The 21,233-nt window shown below is 36.2% G+C and overlaps 1 protein-coding gene across 1 annotated transcript; it reads right to left on the reverse strand.

Moving 5' to 3' along the window:
• Positions 1–14,478: 14,478 nt before the first annotated feature.
• LOC137401826 (uncharacterized) lies at positions 14,479–17,810 on the reverse strand. The gene is made up of 9 exons (XM_068088299.1): positions 17,729–17,810; positions 17,277–17,413; positions 16,941–17,100; positions 16,580–16,681; positions 16,102–16,284; positions 15,457–15,525; positions 15,240–15,317; positions 14,918–15,049; positions 14,479–14,543 (listed from the first exon to the last, which is right to left on the reverse strand). Exons 1-9 carry the CDS (start codon positions 17,808–17,810, stop codon positions 14,479–14,481), a joined length of 1,008 nt encoding a protein of 335 aa, XP_067944400.1.
• Positions 17,811–21,233: the final 3,423 nt, after the last annotated feature.

Below are 21,233 nucleotides of genomic sequence, written 5' to 3' on the forward strand. Positions count from 1 at the left end.
AACCTAGCCAGTGCAAAGCGGTTTTCAGCCACACATTTATATATATCTATATATATATAATTGTTGGTTTGCTGGTCTGTTCATATGTCCAGTTATAGTGTTAAAATACACACGTTTGCAGCCCTTGCTATCGTTGGGAACGAAAAAACCAATTTGCACTGAAATTGAACTCACGAAAACCGTGTAGCAAACAGGCTTGCTAAGCACTACGTCATGTGGCCACCTTGCTATATTATGGAATAATTGTGGACATACTTATTACATCTGCTAATCTTTAATGGCTCACTGGATTGCCAATGTACTAGAAGAAAAATACATGCCCTGACTTTCCCAAAATGCTATAAATATATGTATTTATAGCATAAACTTAATTAAACTTATAGCACACACAGAAATGAACAAAACACCTTCATTTGAAAATAGGATGGTAAATGAATATGTTAATTAAAAATCAATTTTTGTGCAAAAATTTTTTATTAACCGTGCAATGCTTGGCATTCACTAGTTATTTTTAAATGGAGAAAAGTGATTGGGTGGCCCAAATGGTAGCGCGCTTGACTAAAAGCTGAATATGTAAGTTCCACTGCTCGTCAGTGCAAACTTTTAATTTGCACCATTCTTAACTTCACACTCAGACTTAACGTACATAACATTCTTAACTTCACGCTCAGACTTAACGTACATAACATTCTTAACTTCACGCTCAGACTTAACGTACATAATATTTTTAACTTCACGCTCAGACTTAATGTACATAAAATTCTTAACTTCACGCTCAGACTTAACGTACATAACATTCTTAACTTCACACTCAGACTTAACGTTCATAACATTGTTAACTTCACGCTCAGACTTAACGTACATAACATTCTTAACTTCACGTTCAGACTTAACGTACATAACATTCTTAACTTCACGCTCAGACTTAACGTACATAATATTTTTAACTTCACGCTCAGACTTAACGTACATAAAATTCTTAACTTCACGCTCAGACTTAACGTACATAACATTCTTAACTTCACGCTCAGACTTAACGTTCATAACATTGTTAACTTCACGCTCAGACTTAACGTACATAACATTCTTAACTTCACGTTCAGACTTAACGTACATAACATTCTTAACTTCACGTTCAGACTTAACGTACATAACATTCTTAACTTCACGCTCAGACTTAACGTACATAACATTCTTAACTTCACGCTCAGACTTAACGTTCATAACATTCTTAACTTCACGCTCAGACCTAACGTACATAACATTCTTAACTTCACACTCAGACTTAATGTACATAACATTTTTAACTTCACGCTCAGACTTAACGTACATAAAATTCTTAACTTCACGCTCAGACTTAACGTACATAACATTCTTAACTTCACGCTCAGACTTAACGTTCATAACATTGTTAACTTCACGCTCAGACTTAACGTACATAACATTCTTAACTTCACGTTCAGACTTAATGTACATAACATTCTTAACTTCACGCTCAGACTTAACATAAATAACATTCTTAACTTCACACTCAGACTTAACGTACATAACATTCTTAACTTCACGCTCAGACTTAACGTACATAACATTCTTAACTTCACGCTCAGACTTAACGTACATAAAATTCTTAACTTCACGCTCAGACTTAACGTACATAACATTCTTAACTTCACACTCAGACTTAACGTACATAACATTCTTAACTTCACGCTCAGACTTAACGTACATAACATTCTTAACTTCACGCTCAGACTTAACGTACATAAAATTCTTAACTTCACGCTCAGACTTAACGTACATAACATTCTTAACGTCATGCTCAGACTTAACGTACATAACATTCTTAACTTCACGCTCAGACTTAACGTACATAACATTCGGACAGACGAACGGATACGTCTCTTATTATAATAAATGTTGATCAGCTACTAAAGAGAAGACACATGAACTTGAGAATTCTCTGGAGGTTACTGTTCAACAATTAAAAACATTTGACCAATCAAATGACATATCTGCGGGGTAATAAAATGTGATTTATCAAACACCTTTCAGATATGGGCCAAAATTTTATCCAGGTATACATTTTATACAGTTGCGGGCAGGTTGGATAATTTGGTATACTTCTGTATTTTGCAATAAATTTTACTTGTACATAAGATATTTACATGTACTTTTCAAAATACACATCAAATATCCATCACTAGAATAATGATATATTTATATTTTTGTTACGGTGCAAAAAATTGAGAATAATTGCTAAGCAAAAACATCCTATTGGTACCAATTAATGAGTAGATTAAATATCTAAAAGTACATGTAGAGTTGAAACTGTAGAGTCGCTGGTGTTTAATCTGCCAACAATGTGTGATTTTTTCTGTTTTACAAAGTCTCAAAACCAGACCTAGATTGAAAATTTGCTTTTCATAGTTTTGGTGTGTAAACTTTGTTGACGAAAGGTTAGTCATTCTCTTGATGTACTTGAATGAAAAAAGGTACTAGAATTTGGAGTTGCTTCCACATAACTAAACCTTGACTTGGTGTTGAAGTATATGATTAGAGGAACACACTGAATAAATAACACATTGAAAAGAAGAAAGCTGCAGTCAGTTCAGACACTTTCTGAACTGTTTCTAACAGTTTCTAACACAGCCTAGTTTCTAACACAGTAGTAAAAATGCAGTTGTTGAGAGTGTCTAAGGTCCAATATTTTAGTCTAATAAAAATGGCTCGCAGCCCCTAACAATCCGAGTTTTAATTAAAAAAAATTAACATAAAATTTTTGCATTACAACTCCTTCTTTTAACTTTACACTTTCAAGTTTTAATTTATAGAACATTTAAGCGTGTGACTAACCTGTAAAACATAGCAGAACCAGCAAAAGTCTTGTTACTTTTTGAGTTGCCATTTTGTTGATAAATGAACTCTCGATCTCTCAGGCCATCAGCCGTGGGAACAACCAGCTGTTTTTGGCAAGTGGCTTGCCATGACGTAAGATAAAAAAATGAGTCTGCGCATGCAGGCCATAATTCGACTATATGACTTGAGGCTATAAAACTTTGTGATGAGATATAGAACTCTATGCGATGAGGATGCTTTTGTAGATCTGAAGCTATATTTACTAAGGGCTAAATTGCATATTATGGTGTTCGTTCATTTACCTGCATTAAACGGGGAAAAGAGATGCAGCTTCTAATGCTGACACGGCAGATTTCCCTCGCTTATGTTTTACTTCAATCTCACCACTTTTTATGAAATCAACTGAATTCTGTTTTTTGGTGCTAGATAGAATCTCTACATCGAACCTCTCCTATAAAAGTAATTCAACCAACCATAAACTAAATGGGTCTTTTGGTATCACATCGACATCCAATTGGTTTCTTAAAAGGTGGCAATCTGCCGCCTCCGGTGTAAATGGTGAAAAAAACAAATTATATCGTAGAAAATCTGATGGTGTCGCATGTTCTACACTCGATGTAAAATGTAGAGTGCAGTTCATATGTTTGTTTTATTTTACATTAAATCATAAAATAACAAGATGCTAGAAGAAGTGAGGCGCAATGAGGGCAAATATGCGCAGTAATATGGCTATTCGAGGTCCAGAGCCTGAGTTAACATATGAGATTGTTAATGAAGAAAATACGGATAGTCAAAGCAGAAAAAATCAGAACAAATCTATTCAAGAGAATCCAGCAAGTACTGCTTCAAAGCAGCCCTAAAATGATCATAACTATCAATTTCCCTTAGCCAAATGGGCAAGGATTTCCATGCTGATGACACACAATAGGCAACCTGTCCTATGGCCACCAGTAGAGGAGGAGGTGGAATGGGTAATGAAAATAAGGAATGACGAGTGTTGTAATGTGTTGACAAGTTAGAGATTTAAATTTTGTGAAGACTAAAAGACATATTCTTAGTTGATATAGTTGCTGTATAGGCAAAACACGAGCACTTTTAAACAAAGGAGTTGATGGAAAATAAAAGCTTTTATGATATATTATTCTCAGCAATCGCTTCTGGATGACCAAAATTTTGTTCAAGTAGCTCATTGGAACATTTCTCCATGCTTCCAAGCAATAAATATTTGACTGTTAATTAGAGTATTATATAAAAACAAAAGACGTATTTCCGGTAAGATCAATGAGGCCTGGTAAATAAGTCCCAAGCTTTGTCACTTTTTTTTCATTAGTTCTACATATGTGTCTTGCAGCCCATACGGCAGCGTTTACTACCTGTGTCGTAGTTTTGAATACTACCAATACGGTAATATTCAATTGCTGATACTACTGTGGCCGTAGTAATGAGAACTGAATACTACTTCATACGTAATATCGAATCATCGCTGAAACCAGCTAATTGTTAATGAGAGTTATCTTCTCTTTTTTATCTCTATGCCAACTTTGTTTCTATGGTATTTTGCTGTTCATGCTGTTTTGTTCTATTCTAGCGAGTTGCTTTCAATCTTTTTATAGTAATTAAATTCGCGCTGGACTGCTGTGAAGTGTAATCGATGAATAATTATTTGTAACTTTTGCACATCACATATGAGCTGGACATCGAAACTATAACATTCAAAGGTAGAGATTCAACCGTGAAGTCGCTCATAAAATAAATTCTACTGAAAGATTTAAATTTCTGTTTTAGTTAATTAAAAATATTCGTAAATGTGTCAAATCAATCAAAGGACGGCCTTGGGCAGGCAGGCTTGTGTTGAATGAAGTGATGTATCGTAATGGTTTATTTTCATTTTAGTAATTAATCAGGAATTAATTTTTCATACGAACTTTTATTGTGTGTTATTGACATAATTCGTTTTTTATTAATTGATAAAAACAATTTAATGTAAAGTTTAGTAGTAGTTAGTTAGGGATATTAACATAACTAACTCCTTTTACTTGTTCGGTGTCTGATAGAGAAAAAAAAGGTTAAACAAGCAAAGGTTATTTATAAATAAAGTTAGTAACATACAGTAGAGTATAAGTAAGTATGAATAAATGAATTATATAACTTTCCCAAGTTCAGGCCAGTGATTATATATAAATAATCCTCAAATGAAATATTAAATGAATACTGTAAATTAAAAATATAAAAAATATTTAGAAAAATAATCATAAATAATCAATATGAAATAATAGTAATAACTATTTCACTACATGTTACTCTATGCATTCACTCACGCAATCCCCTACTCTTAATGTGTTAGTTTCTAAAGGAGTGCTTACATGTTTTACACTATATCTAGTTGATATCCTTCAACCAGAAAAATTTATTTATTTGAAGTTCATACATGTATATTTGTGTAGTCTAAGCCTCAGACTTAAAACGTGTGGAGTTGATGGTGCCCACTATCCAACTCCAAAATGAGCCAAAGGGTCATCGTACAGCTGGCCTGTGTTGGGTAGGCAATGGGGGTAAAGGCACGATTTGTGTATTTATCATGTGTATTTTGATTGGTTTAGCATAGCTAACTATGATCAGTATCTTGATGCCTGTCTTAAAGACCAGGCGACTAAACGTCTAGCTGAAGACTATCAGGGCTATTTGAAAACATGCATTGCTGAGCAAGAGTCAAAGCGCAGCAAAGATAATACAGGATATTCTGATTATCTGGCGACAGTACAGCAAGAACTAGGCAAGAAAACTGAAAATGGTTAGTGCTGTTTTAGTTCATAAAAGTGTAAATCAGCCAGATAGAGTCTAAGATGCTTTAGGTGAAGTGCAAGATTTTCAATGGCGATATTCGGCTTTTCACTTACCGCAATGTTTTCTCTTTTTACCCACTTGTTTCATGTTTCAGCACATATGGATGGTGTCAATATAGAGAGTGCCACAAGCCAAAAGAACACGTGTATCGATATTGATGCCACCCAGGAAGCTCCTAGCTCTTCGCACTCCTTGAGCAACAAGCAAGATCCTTGTGGTAAACTCAATAATTAAGTCATACTCAGTTATCATTGTTTTTATTCAAGCAATTCAGACATCGGAAAAGTTGAGGGATTGGAAACCTTCTTAGTGCAACTCAGTAACAATAAAAAATGCAGCATGGTCGCATTCACAATTTATAATGTCTCATTGCTATGCTCTGATATTCATAACTAAATGTGACTGTTGACTCAGGGTATTGAATAAGTTGCTCCGCTTTCCTTATCAATGGTGCAGTATACGAGGCAATTCTATGTAACTAACCATGCACTGGTGCAATCATACCACTCTGACCATATTTTAGAATACCTTCACAGACCAGCAGGAAGACGAGTATCCACGGAAGTATGTGTAGACTACTTACAATACGTCAGCTTAGTTGGTTAGTATTAGTAGCATGGTTAAAGGCATGCATGTTGTTAACTCTATCAGATGTAAATAGTGTGATTGGTAGGCATAGGTATATCCTGACATTCACTTTATAACACCCCAACCCCACAAGAAAAATATAACTGCACGCAACAGTAACTATTATGCCATGCCCATACTGAGTAGGGTGCTTACAACTTTCATGTTCATTACAATGAAACGACTTCCATGGATCATGGCTTGAACAGCAATGTCTTCACTCAACCCATTGGAAGCCATCAGCATGGCATAAATAGTCACCATAGCCCAAAGCAAAGGCCTTTTGTTAATTTCAATACGATCATGAAATTTACTGAATGACTTAAGGTGGATAGGCTTATTTTCCTACCCACCCTCTCTGGCTAAGAATCCAAAACCTACTTGTAAAATTCATTATATGGCAACTTCCTCGAAGGCCTAGATGTGCATTATTATAATATAGGTAGTGATTAACTAGCTAAGCTCTTTATAAACAGAGTTATTAAATTGCAAGACCAGTTAACAAGTTATGAGATATGTTTGCTTACCAGGATAGTAAAGAACTGTAGTTGACTCACGGCAATAATATACCCTCACTCACATTGAAGCTACACAGCAATCAGCAAGTGAAACTCTTTATGATTGAAATCCTGTTTCTGGTATCAAACAGCCAATGTTGTATTTTCCTGAATTCATCAGCAGCATGATTATTGCCCGAGCCTTGCCCGGCTACTATAGCACCTTAGCTACCACCATAGCCAAATGAGTTTGCGTGATAATATGATATGTACCCCAATGGTATTTTGACTCTTTTGAGTTCAATGTGAAATTGTTTTCCTTTTCAGAGAATATAGAATCTGAGCCAAGAAGGACATTTATAGAAATCAGTGAGGAGGAATGGGGCTTGGTCAGAGATAGATTGTTCAGTTTGTCTCAAGACGGAATGGCTATATTAACTGCAGTACATGATTTAGGTAGTTTTTTTGTTATTTGTCAGAACTTGCCAGAACATTGATTTGGATGCTTAAAATTGTCGCTCCTATGACTTCTTAACACAACATTTGGCGGCTTAAGATCAAGAGCTCAAGCCATTAGGATAGTTCGCCAACAATTGACGTTGTATTTATTGTGCTTTAATTTACTTAATAATTGCTTCTCCTAGGTCAAAGATTAGCATATTATTCAAGCACCGAGTGCCGGGATTGTCTAGGGACAGAGAGTGAATAATATGAACAAGAGATATACATAATTAATCAGGGTCAGTTGAGTTTATACTGGTGATGCAGGACAATGGCTTGTTGCAGTTGGCTGCGGCGTGACAAAACCCAAACTGCATAATCGAATGTGTTAACAAACATCCTTGTAAAGTGTGTGGTTTGAAGTATGGACCATCAGGGCTTTATGATCTTGCTGGCTGAAAGGCATAAACATTCATAATAGTGAGGGTTGGACTCCCCTCCATGCCACAGCCTCTTGTGGATACATAGTATATTGCCAGGTGTCTTTTGATTGTGGTTAACGGCCCAGTCAATCCACATACCAGTTTTTGATGCTCCGAGAGTCACAAGGCTCAAAGTATGATATTTGTTTAGACGTGTCATGTTTTACCACACAGTTTTTGTTCCTTTCATCTCTCTTTTTTATCAATTGAATGACAGGTCATGTGTATAATTGTGACCAACCAAATAATATCAAAGTCTTCCTTCTAAAAATAGGCAATACATTCTGATTTTAGGTTTCAGGCATCTATCCTGTTATGTTTGTCTGACATGCGGAATCAGGGAAGACCCAATACAGTTAATGCGCCTCGGATTGTTTCCTTTATCTCCAGACAAATTTGTTTTCTTATCATTTGAAGTTTTGAATTTGTTGTCTGCTATGACTAACTTCAATGCTTTAGTGAGTTATGCAACTATAGCCAGCGCAGTTAACTTCAACACGAAGAAAGGTTTTCAGGTATGTGAGTAATTTGCTGGTTCATGGATCGTTTTTGTGTGTAGGTGTGTAGTAAACTTCGCACGCTAATTAAACTCATGATCACAAACAACCTCACCCCTTCATTTTCTAAGTGTGTATAGTTTTGAAAATGAATGTCTGTTTACTTATCAGTTACAAATCTCTAACCAAGTGCATGATGCCAGTATTTGCAAATGGTGTACCCCAAAACGCTTTCAATTGGGAAGGGAAGCATTTTCACATTTGACACACAAGCTAATATTAACCCTCAATAACGTGTACAGCTTTTTTCCAAAATATCAGATGAGGAGTTTATCTCACAGCTTCTGATTTTTAATAAATGATGCAAAGCAAAAGATGTATAACTCACCTAAATACTACCTAAACTATGCTATTATTACACTTCTGGCAATTTCTGAGCTATTTGGGGTAGTCTTCAAGCTTCAAACTAATATTAACATTGGTGATGATCACAATGTATTTTGCACTTCATATTTATTTACAGATGTACAACGTAAGGCCTGAAGTTATCAATTGTGTCATGAGGGAGTGGAAGAGGTTGGAGGAACTAGCAATGAGTGAGGAACATAATCTTCTACAGTGTCCAGCCTGTAGCACAAAGCCACACACCATTAACGTTGATAGTAACTCTAAGCTATACCGCTATAAGAAAGCAGAAGGTTAAGTACTCCTATACTGCCCGAATTTCCAAAGAATATTGATGTATGATGCTTGTGATTGTCTTTCAAGTAGCGCCTATAAGCAGTGTTATTTATAATTTTTAGGGTGACTGAGATTGATTATAAGTCTGAGCTCATATTAGACTCTACTGATGTTGACAAAGAGGTTGATAAACTCAGAGGCAGTAAATCAGGCACAGCTGTTCGAGAGGTGAATTAAAATTTGATGGCTCCATTTGGTTCACACTTAGCACTAACTTTCTGTCTCATGAGTACCATAAAAGATAGTTCATCCCAATTGCAACAGTCAAATCACATTCTAGATGTGTTAGACTATTCGGCATCACATATATTTAGCTGTTAGTTGGATTACATAGCAGAAGGCAACTCAAATGTCAAACTAACAATTACTGCACTAAGTACCAGAGGTGTTCACCTTTTCTCTGTCACACATTTGAGAAATGCCATTTTGGTTGACTCAAAGTGAGGTGGGTGTTGTTTTGGCATAAGATTATGGTTAATTGTGGATGATGGTTGACCTGAATTTTACCGATGTGAGAGTAAGCATCATATCATTTCGATAGCAGATTCTCATGTGTCTATGAATTGTGTCTGTTCAGGTGTCTGGGACTTTTGTGATTACCAATTTTGACCTACACTGATGTATAACATTGACTGCGGGTGAGACTGGAATAGGGGGAAGGAGGCCAGCAACTTCTCTCAATAGACCGAGTAATTAGACAATGAACTGTTTGACCTCTCAATACATGCAAACTGAGACCCATTTCTGTTGTTATGATGCTGTGGTGTATGTTTGGATACCTATCTTTTCACTGTCTGCAATAGTGCATAGGGAGAGGATAACTCAGAGTGCTAAGTTCTGGAATAGCCGTAAGCTTTTGGAACTTCCAGTGTGGATTGCAGCGCAGTTGAGCAAGGTAACAAGGTGTATTTCATTTGAGACTTAGCAATTTGGTTAACAAAATTTGTGGTATGAGCTTTGCTTCTAAAGAAGAGTATTGGTTACTAACACTTCTATTTCATGTCTAGAAAATGATAAATGGAAAAAGTTCCATATCTGAATTTGTTACTGATCGAAATAATTGCTGTGAACCATATCTTCATCCGGGGGAAACAGAACTAATTACCTTGATGCCAGGCATGATCGGCAGAAGCTTGCATCTGGACTCATAACTCAATCAGGCTAACCAATGGGAAGGTTCAACCAATACTTGTATTTTGTAGATGAAGAGAGAAATTAAGAAAATGGAGGAGCAGTTTGTGGTGATGTGTGGAGACTTGAAGAAGAGTGAGGCTCAGATTGAACAGCTAGGAGAGGAATATTCCAAGATTGGAGAAGGTAATAACTATGTTGGCATTTGCAATACGGTCCAATTGGTTGCATTCGTTCAGGGTTTACAGTACAGAAAACCAAAAAATCCAGTGTTCAGTCCCAGTACAGCAAAAATAATTAATTTGCTTTTTTGTAGTTTTCCTACCGGTGGAAATGTTTAGTTTATTTTTGGTATTCTTTTCTAGGCGATATAACACCACAGGAGCGGAAGATGGAGCTTGCCTGTCGCTACAAAAGATTAGCATCAAGTATATTGAGTGACCCAGGTAATAATGTACTTTTTGACAGAAGTTTTAATCCATCGAAATCAGTGGTACACATGCAAACTGATATTCAACATTTTTCATAAGTTGCCGTAAAACCTCTAATTGAACGCTGCCTCTATTTGAACGCCACCTATATTTGAACGTCATCTCCAATTGACCGTCACCCTGAGAAAAAGATTGAAAAATAGACCGCCACTCTCCAATTGAACACCACCTCCATTTGACCACCACTTTGACCTTATTTGATCTTCACGAGCCCATAATATTAACTGATCAGTAGAAAAGTGTCCACAAAAATGTATTAATAATGAATCGTTTGTATCAATAATAATTAATTCTCTCATTATTCAATTTCAAAGCTTTTCCTGAATTTTTTTGTTAAAACTTTGAACACGACACCATAGAAATAATCAACAACGATCTCCGGCTAGTAGTAGTTATCTGTTTAACGCGTTCTTTCTACTTCGAATAAGCCTACATATAAAAACGGCTTAAATTTACAATAGTAGATGAACTTTCAATGCAACGCTATAGAAATAATTACTGTCTCAAGCTAATAGTGGTTCCTTGTTTGATGCGGCCGAGCTACTTCGATCTAAGTTTATATTTACTAAGCAAATTTATGATAAAAAGTTGCTGGGATGTTAGTATCGACTAGTTCAGCAGTGCAAAAGAAGAGTTGAGGTCAGAAGATATTGTAGAAGGTATTGGAGAACTAAAAGACGTTCATTCTATCAAAAGCAACAATCAGAACGCAGCTATCCGAGCAAACGATGGAAATATGTTTGTGTTAAAAACGTTAATTTTTGTTTCTGCATGTAATATAAGTATAATTCGTTTATGTCACTTGTTCATAAATATTTGTATCATTTAATAGATTGTTATTGAATAATTTATAAATATGCAGGTCTATAGCATGTTATTTAATTAATAGCGTCCTTGCAGCTATCTTAACACGGCTTACGATAGAGCGACGCTCGTAACTCCACTTCTATTGCACATAAAAAAGTTAGTTTTGTATGTTTTCGAAGTACATTTATTAAGCGATCTTTGACAAGTTAGAGGCAAGTTAGCAGATTTATTGCATCCAAAAGGTTTAATATCGCTACACTGGAAAAAGAGAGCAAAATATAGGCGACATTTGTTTCGCCCGTACTAGTGCTAAATTTGCCTTCCGAAAATTTTGACGAGCCATTTAAAACATACACCACCAGCCTATATTTGAACGCCGCCTCCAATTGACCACCACCTTAAAAGAAGAGTTGGAAAATAGAGCGCCATGCCGTTCAATTAGAGGTTTTACAGTATGTTGAGCTGCCTACCCTTGACTGTGAGGGTAGGTCTCAAGCCATGTTTAGTTCAAAAAGTTAGCCAATAACTCCACTTTCTCAAAGGACTAGACCTCCGTCATGTGCAGCAGTGAATCTACAAAAAAATATTTCCGGCCAAAACATCTACTTTGAAGCCTGGAACAACGGCAGAAGCAAAGTCTTTGGCCAAAGAACAACTGACCCAAGCAACTTCATAATGTTTTACTAAAGATTATTATCATGAGGAGCTGAAATATAACCTTGTCTTCCCCGGTCAAAGCTTCTGCTGGATCTACAGACAACTCCAATGGCTGCGTTGAAAAACTGTTTTTACTCTCAACTTAAGCTATGGATATTGTTATTGTTTCAGATTCTTCCAAGACCAGAAAGAGACACCGCGACATGTTGACCAAAGTCAAAGGGCAGTTTGAAAGTGAGGTGGACAAGTATCTGTCAGGTAATCATTGTGGTAAATTTTATATCAAAATGTTTGAGTTTTAAGGGAAATTAGCTAGTTAGTACAACGTACTTATAGTTATATATGATGGGTCAGAATGATTATGATCGTAGTTGTTGAAATATCATCTCATCATTTTGAACAGGTAAAAAGAAAGGAAAGAAAGTAAGTAAGCAAGAAGGAACTTCTCCAAGTCCAGGACACCCTATACTTTCCTTGGAGGGTTGCAGCACTCGAAATCAGTCCAGGATTGCTAGCAGCAGTGGATCTTCACCATCGGTGAGTTTGAAAAGTGCATAATTTTGAAAGAAACAGTGTGGCCAGCAGTTCTCATAGAAAATAAACTTTATACAGCTTGAAAGTCATTCCCTTTCCTAAAAATTTGTACTTTTTACAACAGGAGAGATGAGGTGTTCTATTGCAGTTTCCTCCATTGTTTTTTCTCCATATTGCTTTGGCAACCTGCTTATTCTTCTCTATTAATTGGTATTTATTATTGTAGGATCAATAGATGTTATGAAGAAGTAGAAGTACTACTTACAGAGAGAGACAACCTCATTGAATACATCAATGATAAGTTAGAAACAGGGCAGGATAAGTCTTGGTTGACTAAGGAGCTTGTTTCCAAAATCAGAGATTGCTTGCTAATTCAGATTGACCAGCCAGATGTAGATGATAATGTAGAGTTTGAGGAGCCAGAATTAGAAAGTGATGTCGATGATGATTGATCACAAATAACGAAGGCATGATAGGGTAGAACAAAATACAATATGTTGCTAGTACGCAATTGCCAACATTGATACAGCAAGCTTTCACATACCATTGTCAGCTTTTGTAATGTACATGTATAGATAGTTGCAGTCACCTCTTGTCTGCTTTGCAATGAAGCTTCAACTTTTTAATTTCAACATTTGGTATGATTGTAGTGTAAATCGGCAGACTGTTATTATCAAAATATTGTTATTGTAAAATACATGTATCAATACTGTATAGAAGAAGAGTTGATCTCGACCGTTGACCATCTCGAGTTGACCATTGATCTCGATATAGTTGATAGTACGATAAAATACTTTCATCTCACAAATAATTTCAGTGCTCAAAAAATATACGATTTTGTCCAAGGCTATAGTTTTAGTCCATTTTAACTTGTGAATTCTGATTTTGCAGAGCAGCCCCGGTGCCCAAACAAATATGATTTTGTTTAAATATCACCATTAATCAGAGCCATAAGAATATTACCAATGTCTTTTGTTGCCGCTTCCATCAATCATCTTGACAGAATACCAAAACCAATGATCAAGCTATCCTCATAGTTGCGGTTGGCTAGCTACGTGTCAATTTGTCTGGGATCAACTTAAGCAGTGTGGGGAGACAATTACGATGTTAAACAGTTACTAGGGGTAAACTAATACACGCACACAGGCTATGAGAGCATATTTAAAATCAGCATGTCTGATATGTGTATGACTGATAGTTTCGAGTTCACGGCTCTATGATTGGGTTTGTTGAATTCTCTGATTTTGCAGAAGCAGCCCGGTGCCCAAACAAACATGATTTTGTTTAAATATCACCATTAATCAGAGCCAATGAAAGTATATATTTATCAGTAAATATATAATGATACAGTTAAATATGCGACAAACATATAACTGCATGAGGTTAAACTTCTAGGTGCTCTTGTTGGTTTTGCTCATTTCTTTCTTTATATTTGCCTTAAGCTCGGCCTCCTTTACCCTCGGCTGGTCATGCGTATGTAACTCAGGTTCTGTATATAAGCAATAACTCGTCTGGTTTTAGCGGAGCCGAGTATAGCCTTAATAATCGAGCATACTTTGTGGTTAATAGCCAAGACAGTGTCAACTGTGCGAAATTTGATCCTGTTAGCCGAGCTGGCTATAGCTGTGCCAATTGTACTCAGTCAATTGGCTAATTTCCGATCGCTCCGTTGATAGCGAACACAACTAGTTGTTGAACTTGCAAACAAAATGTATGATGTATAATATATGAACATCAGGCCAATGTATTACACAGGTAGGTAAATGTAGCATTGTCTTTAAGTTTTTTCGTTCAACTCAGTCTCCTTACAGATATAAAACAATCAGCCGACTAATAGTATCATAGATGATGTAATAGAATATATCTTCATAACTTACTCTGTGAGGTTGTCGTCAAGGAAGTGGCGGACTCTGACTAAGTAGCGTGTAAGTTGTTCCACTACAAAATTGTTATGTTGAGTATGATACACAGAGATGAACATCCTTCCAAGCAACTTTATCCAAACAAGCATGAGATAAAAATAGATAGAATTTCGTTATCCCACCAAAATCTGTCACATTACCCAACATGATCCAAAATGAAATAGAGGTGCCTTAGCTTATTTTAGAAGTACTCATTACAATACAGGGCTGGGACCACTTGTAATGCAAGTGGATTTCGCACTGCATTTTAACTTCAACTAGTGGAATGCTAAGTGAAATGCATCAATACATACGATACAATGGCATTCAGCAAATCCTTAGAATGAATCATATTTTACATAAAGTACACCTTCCCCATTCCCTACTAGGGCTTTAAAGTTTTAAACTCACTTCCTTGTTCATTGTCAGCAGACATTTTGGTCCTCTTGCTTTCTCTGCTGCTCCATTTCTTTCTCTGCTGCTTTCCGCTACTTTGCTTTGGTTTATCAACTATAAGAATTTTAAATTTGAGGTACAGGCCTCCTGTTTTAAACGGTCAGGAGATAAGAAAAAACCAATCAACAGATTTACCAAGGGGTGGATAGATAAAATAATATTAACAAAATTTCAAGCTGTCCCCTGCCATATAACATGCTTGTCACGTCATGGTAAAAACAATTCCTCATGTTTGGGACTTTCTCCCCCTTCTAAATTTTGACTGTTCCACAATCACCTTGTTTGTCATGGTTTTCTGTGTTTGGTTGCTTATGCCTCTCTCTCGTGCCTTCATCTCCTTGGTCCAGCTTTCGTTCTTCAAGTAAAAAGATAATTTAAACCACAGTTAACATCAGATCACATGACTTTTTTCCCAGGAGACCTGCTTTGGTAGACAAGTTTTTGCAAACCATTGTTCCTAGGATAGGTTTGGTAAAATTAGGAGTTATTCTCACCTCTGTCAAAAGTTTCTCCTGTTGGCTCTTGTGTCATATTGGTGTCTTCTTTTGCCATCTGCCTGTGATCTGCAACTTACAAAATAAAAAATATAGACAAATTAGAACAAATTGATCCAATATATACATAAATGTAATACTGATCATAAGAAAGTTGCGTAGTGACACGCAGATCTTATCAGTTGACTCTTGGGCTGAATGTATTTTGAAAGTATAATCATACTACAAATGGAACTGTTTTGAAAACATTAGGTCTCATCAGTTCCTCTAACAGCAACATGGTAGTAAACTAATAATTGGCAGTGAATGCACTAATACATGCCATGAAACATCAAAGTTGACCTACAGACTACACATGGTCTGCAGTCTAACGCATGAGTGCACATAGTACCAAAATATTAAGCTTTTTGATATGACAAGCATATACTTTTTGGTCACAGATAACAGGTTTTTTTCAAATAATCATGAGCTCAAAAGAATGGTTTCGCTGACACCCACTATCCAACTGGTGCCAGAAACATAACTTGTTTGAGGTTTCAGTACTTTCTACAGTATTCAAAAGTGACAACAAATGTATCGTAAGCAGAACACCTATTGACTGATGACAATGGCAACCCGGTATTGCACATGGTGTTGAGATCTTACTGAGAGAATCTTCAAGCTGCAATTCCTGCAATGGCACCCATCGCCCAGTCTCATCTAGCATGGCCGGTCCTTCTATCGCTGACTCTCCTGCTGATTGTTGTTCTGCTGGTTCGTCTGCTGCTCTTCCTGGTTCTGCTGGTTCTGCCAGTTCCTCTGCTGCTGGTTCTTCTGCTTTTTGTTCTTCTGTATAATTATAATGGATAAGCTCATTTAGGCCATAGCAATGAAATGGTTTTTTATTGGAGTTGCTGCCTATCCAGGAGGAGAGGAGTTGAATAGTGGGCACCGGCAACCCCACACGTTTGAAGTCTGAGGGCTTAGACTATCATAATACACAAATATTGAGCATCTGAATGTGATGCCAATATAATAAGCAATAAAAGTGCTGTTACCAATCCCAAATTTTTTACCCTATTTCCTCGCGGACTTTGATTGAGGTCTTGGATGAATAATATGGTTGGGCTATGTTGTTGCTTACCAGTAGTCTGTGGTAATGCTGATGAGTTGTAGCGAATCTTAGCCCATTCTTTTAGTTTAAAGGGCTCAAGAGATTCACCTTGTATGGGCACAAACATATCATCTGCAAATAATATTTCATAAAGCAGAACATAAATTGTATAAACTTGGCAAAATAATCGCATCAACATTTGCATGCATGCGTGTTCAATAACATATAATAGTTGTTAGCGGTTGTGTTTATGGACTGCATAAATCATGACAAATATTTCTTGTTTGCTACAAATTGCAGCCACCGCAACAACTAGAACATTCAATGATGCATCTTCTATTTTTTTGGAAGAAAAAACCTTTTATGTGGGAGACAAATAAATCACTTATACCTCTCATCTGTTCCGTATATTTGATTCCAGCCCTCATCGATATCGCTTGTTTGAGCTGGTCAAGGCAAGCCGCTGACTCACAGTTGGAATATACTTGTACCTTGCCAGGCATCCAAGCTGTGAGTGTGATGTTAAGACCGTAGCCTTCAGCATTAGCAACCTAACAAAAAGGATCCGATTTTTGTACATGATTGTAAAAAGTGTGCCCTATGTATGTGGAGATACAATACAAACAGAATTTCTGGACTGTACTCATACTTGCTAGGGAATAAGTAGTGAAACCCAATTTTACAGTAAAGCTAGTGTTTTGACCATTGGTATCTCAATCATACTCACAGCTATTAGTAGCTTCTCCATAACGCCCCATCTGCTCCTCAAACTCTTCTCATTTCGAAAGCCTTCCCTTCTCTCTGCTGCTTCTTTTCTTGCCTCCTCCATCTTCATTTTCAAGCCTGGTCTTTGTATCTTCCTCCCTACAACAGCAATGATCAAATTAATGACATGGCAATCAGTGAAGCGGTGATTATATTTTTTGCCTAATATTGTCAACAATATTAGGCAAACTGGGAAGGGCGCCAAAAATGTGTACCTATTAATTTGGGGAAAGCTGATCTCTATAAATGTGACAACCTCTGAGACAGATTAGTTTTGAATTCAAATACATTTTTATTATTCAAACCTTCATGGGTGACTTATGGTTTGGCCAATGCGAGCACAGTCTAATAGAATTCAGAACAGTGTGATTTCACATGATGATAATGTTTCTAGCGCAATTATATAAAACTTACCACACTCTGCACACTTCTTGGCTGCTCCTTGACTCACTCCATCACAACCGTAGTATATGCATTGCTTCATTCCTTTTGTCATAACTGTTAAAATAGAAGCAATGACGGGTCAACTGTCATTTTGTACTTAAACTGACTATTCAATATCTAAGATACAGTAAACATTGCTAAAAAACCCATGTACAAATCAAAATAAGATTGGGCCTCTACTTAGCTGAGGTATTGACAAAGGACTGCCATGAAGTTGATATGTTTATTATTTGAAGACAAAAAGATAAACCAGCATTAAACTGCCAATTAATAATAGTGTTACTATCTGTAAAGACTGGTTCATGTGGATTTGGAGAATAACTGGCTTGGATCATTAGATACCTTTCAATTTATTGAATCCAAGACATAAAAACTAAAAGATGCATATTCAATGAATAGTACAATGTTATAATAATACATGGAGAGCAGAGAGAGAGAGAGAGCATAGATAATAATAAGCTCAAGCTTTGTGGCAGTCAATAAAACATATAGTTCCGTATTATTGTAAGCAGCTCTTTGACAGAAAATAATTATGACAATAATAAAGCATCAGTTGCTGCCAAAAATCTCATGGCTTTGATTTATAATGTATCGATATTGAATAGTCAATGACATAATACATAAGCATAAAAATATTGTAATAATTGTATGCATAATATTGTATAATGATATAAACTGACCTCGTAGTCTCTTTAGAACCAGCTTTATGTAACCAAAGAAAGATGACTTTAAAGCGTCTATATTTCTAAGCGTCTATATTTCTAAGCGTCTATAATATAATGACGCGTCCAATACTATTGTGATACGCCGAATTTCTTATAACGGTTCTGTAAAACTCAGTTCTGCCGTATGAAGTTGATGCTGCCGGTGCTCTCCTTTTTATACCAGGCTAATCATGTAAACAAATTAATCACAAAACAACAAATTAGAAGGTTAAGATTTTGAAACTATTGCATTGCTATAAACTATGAGGGGCTTGTTGAATCACATCTTTACTATTTTAAGAAAATTTTCTGACAACAGGACCCTGCCCAGCAGATTGCAAAGGTAGCGCAATGAATCACACCGCACAAAGCAAATCCGGGCTCAAACAATCATCCCTAGTCAATGCGTGGGCCCACGCTGCCGCAATAACCAGCCAAAAACACAAACAACAACACGCTGTCACAATATTTGGTGATTCAATTAATGCAAGGCAATGTCCTGGTGGCTATAAACAATTATCACTTTCTTTACACTATCAGAAGGGTGGCCATAGGAGGGATTTGCAACTATACAAATTATAGGCCCTATGTGCTGTATGTATGTTACAAAAAGTAAAAAATATACAAAAAAATCAGAATCAGGGCAAAGAATAATATTTTATGACAAACTCCCACGATGAGGACAATGAAATAATTGATTGTTTTTCCAAAACAGAATCACAGGTTCAGTGCAGACAGACAGTTCTCACTAACCAAACAGTCGTGTTCCCTGTTCTGTTCACTGTTCAGAAAATTATATTAATTGAATTTTATTCTTAATCCTTTTTTATTTACAAGAAAATAAAAATAGATATAACTCAAACTGAACTTTTTTCTATCTATTTTATATTCTTATCGTTGTTATGGATCACAGGCTCGTTCACAACAGGTAGAATATGTATGTGGGAATTTTAACAGAGTCTTGGTCTATAGCTAAACTTGTAACTTTATCTCTTGTTTGTTTGTTTGTTTGTAACCACTGTCTCTTGGTAGACCTAATCAAGTCTTGCCAGAGTTTTGCCTACAAACAGGGGGCTAGATCCTGCCCACTATGCTTGTTACCAGATGGGCTACTCCAGCCACAGTCTAGCACCAAGTGCTATAGCAAATGGGCCTCTCCAGCCATAGTTTGCCAATTATTGAGTGGGGCGTGCGCACCCACTGCTCAATAAAACTAGCGTTGGGGATGACGGGGACAATCCGTCCATTGCCCATCAAGTTATTACTACTGCAGAAGTACTGCCTAGATCCTGGCTATTATCTTTACTAACCTAGTCCTATAATAATTTAGATGTTTGGCACAACTCTAGACCATGTACACAAAGCAGTACAAAGCAAAATCTAACCTACTAAGTAGAGAGAGAGAGTTGGGAATTTTATGAGGTTCACACATATTCTGATTCTATTTTACAAGAGCAGCTGATCAAACATGTATTATACATATCAATTTACTATGATTGGCTGGACTGCATCATCAAACGATAGCCACTGAGATAACAAAAAAACAGATGCAGTATTGTCTAATCAGGATCCAGTATTTCTAAAAACAGACAATCAGGAGAATGCTCAAAACAATATACAGTCAATAGGTACTTAAACAGGAAATACATGTGTCGTTCTTTGGTTAGTAGCGAGTACACAACGCGGCTACCAAATAGCTTATCGTTTATAGAGTTATAATGGTGATCTTCAAACGTTCGCAACTCAGCGGCTGTTGTTCTAATTTTAATGTCCTTGGTACCATCGAATAGCTTAGTCTCTGCTCTTCATTCACTATATAGGTTTGTATTTTTTCTATAAGGCGATGTCTAAACACGGGCCTGTTTTAGCCCACTCACCGAGAGCGTTAGTAGAAAGTAAAAAAAAGCCGCTACATATAAAATATAATTAATTATGATTAAAGACGAGTATTAAATTTTGGCAATAAGATTTTTAAAAGGAATAAAATACAAGATAAAATCCGAGATTAGTACTACTGAAAATAATAGTAATATATGTACACGAAGTACCAAACGGTACATCGTACTCCGAGTATCTTTTACTTGAATTATTAAAATTTGTTAATAAATAAATAATTTTATTCATGATTTCGGTTGAGTCCATTAAAATCAAATACTAATTTCACTAGACACGTCATCTTGTGACCTGTTAGAACATCAGCCTTTTCGTTCCTTAATCTCACGAAAAGACATGTTCTAACTCAATCCAGATGATAGAATATAAACCTCAAAAATTGTCAATCTAATACTCATACAATCTTTATTTTCAGGTATCATTCTGTATATATTATTATACTATCGTTACAATTTTTTTACCACTGTAAAAATCTGTACAGGAATAATTACACTGTAGATTGTATTTATACAGTCTCAAATATTAACCTTTCATATTGGCCCAAAAAAGAGCATTTTTTTGTTTTAGCATTATTTTTAATCAATAAAGAGTTCATCATCATCATAGGCACGTCACACGACTTTTACTAAAAAGCGATTAATTTAAATTCCTACGTTTTATTCGTTAAAATCTAGCAATTGCCTACTGTTCTTATCAAACTTGTACCTACATTGATTATTTACTTAACAATTTATCAATCATATCTTGTCTCGGAATACTCACTTTCTATTGTAGTGTAGTTCACAGTAAGTTATTTAGTTTTCAGTTTTGTAATTTGTTAGAACCTTGCAACTCTAAGATAATAAGTATGAGCATGAAACGCGACCCCAAAACTACCT

The sequence above is a fragment of the Watersipora subatra genome, chromosome 8 (genome assembly GCF_963576615.1).
Source record: "Watersipora subatra chromosome 8, tzWatSuba1.1, whole genome shotgun sequence".
Classification (NCBI taxonomy): Eukaryota; Metazoa; Bryozoa; class Gymnolaemata; order Cheilostomatida; family Watersiporidae; genus Watersipora; species Watersipora subatra.

Coding starts and splice junctions, on each gene's coding strand:
- LOC137401826 (XM_068088299.1), bottom strand. CDS start 17,810: ATGACAAAAGGAATGAAGCAATGCATATACTACGGTTGTGATGGAGTG. Junction 16,285..16,579: donor AGCATTACCACAGACTACTG/GTAAGCAACAAC, acceptor ATAATTATACAG/AAGAACAAAAAGCAGAAGAA. Junction 15,318..15,456: donor AGGAGAAACTTTTGACAGAG/GTGAGAATAACT, acceptor TTTTACTTGAAG/AACGAAAGCTGGACCAAGGA.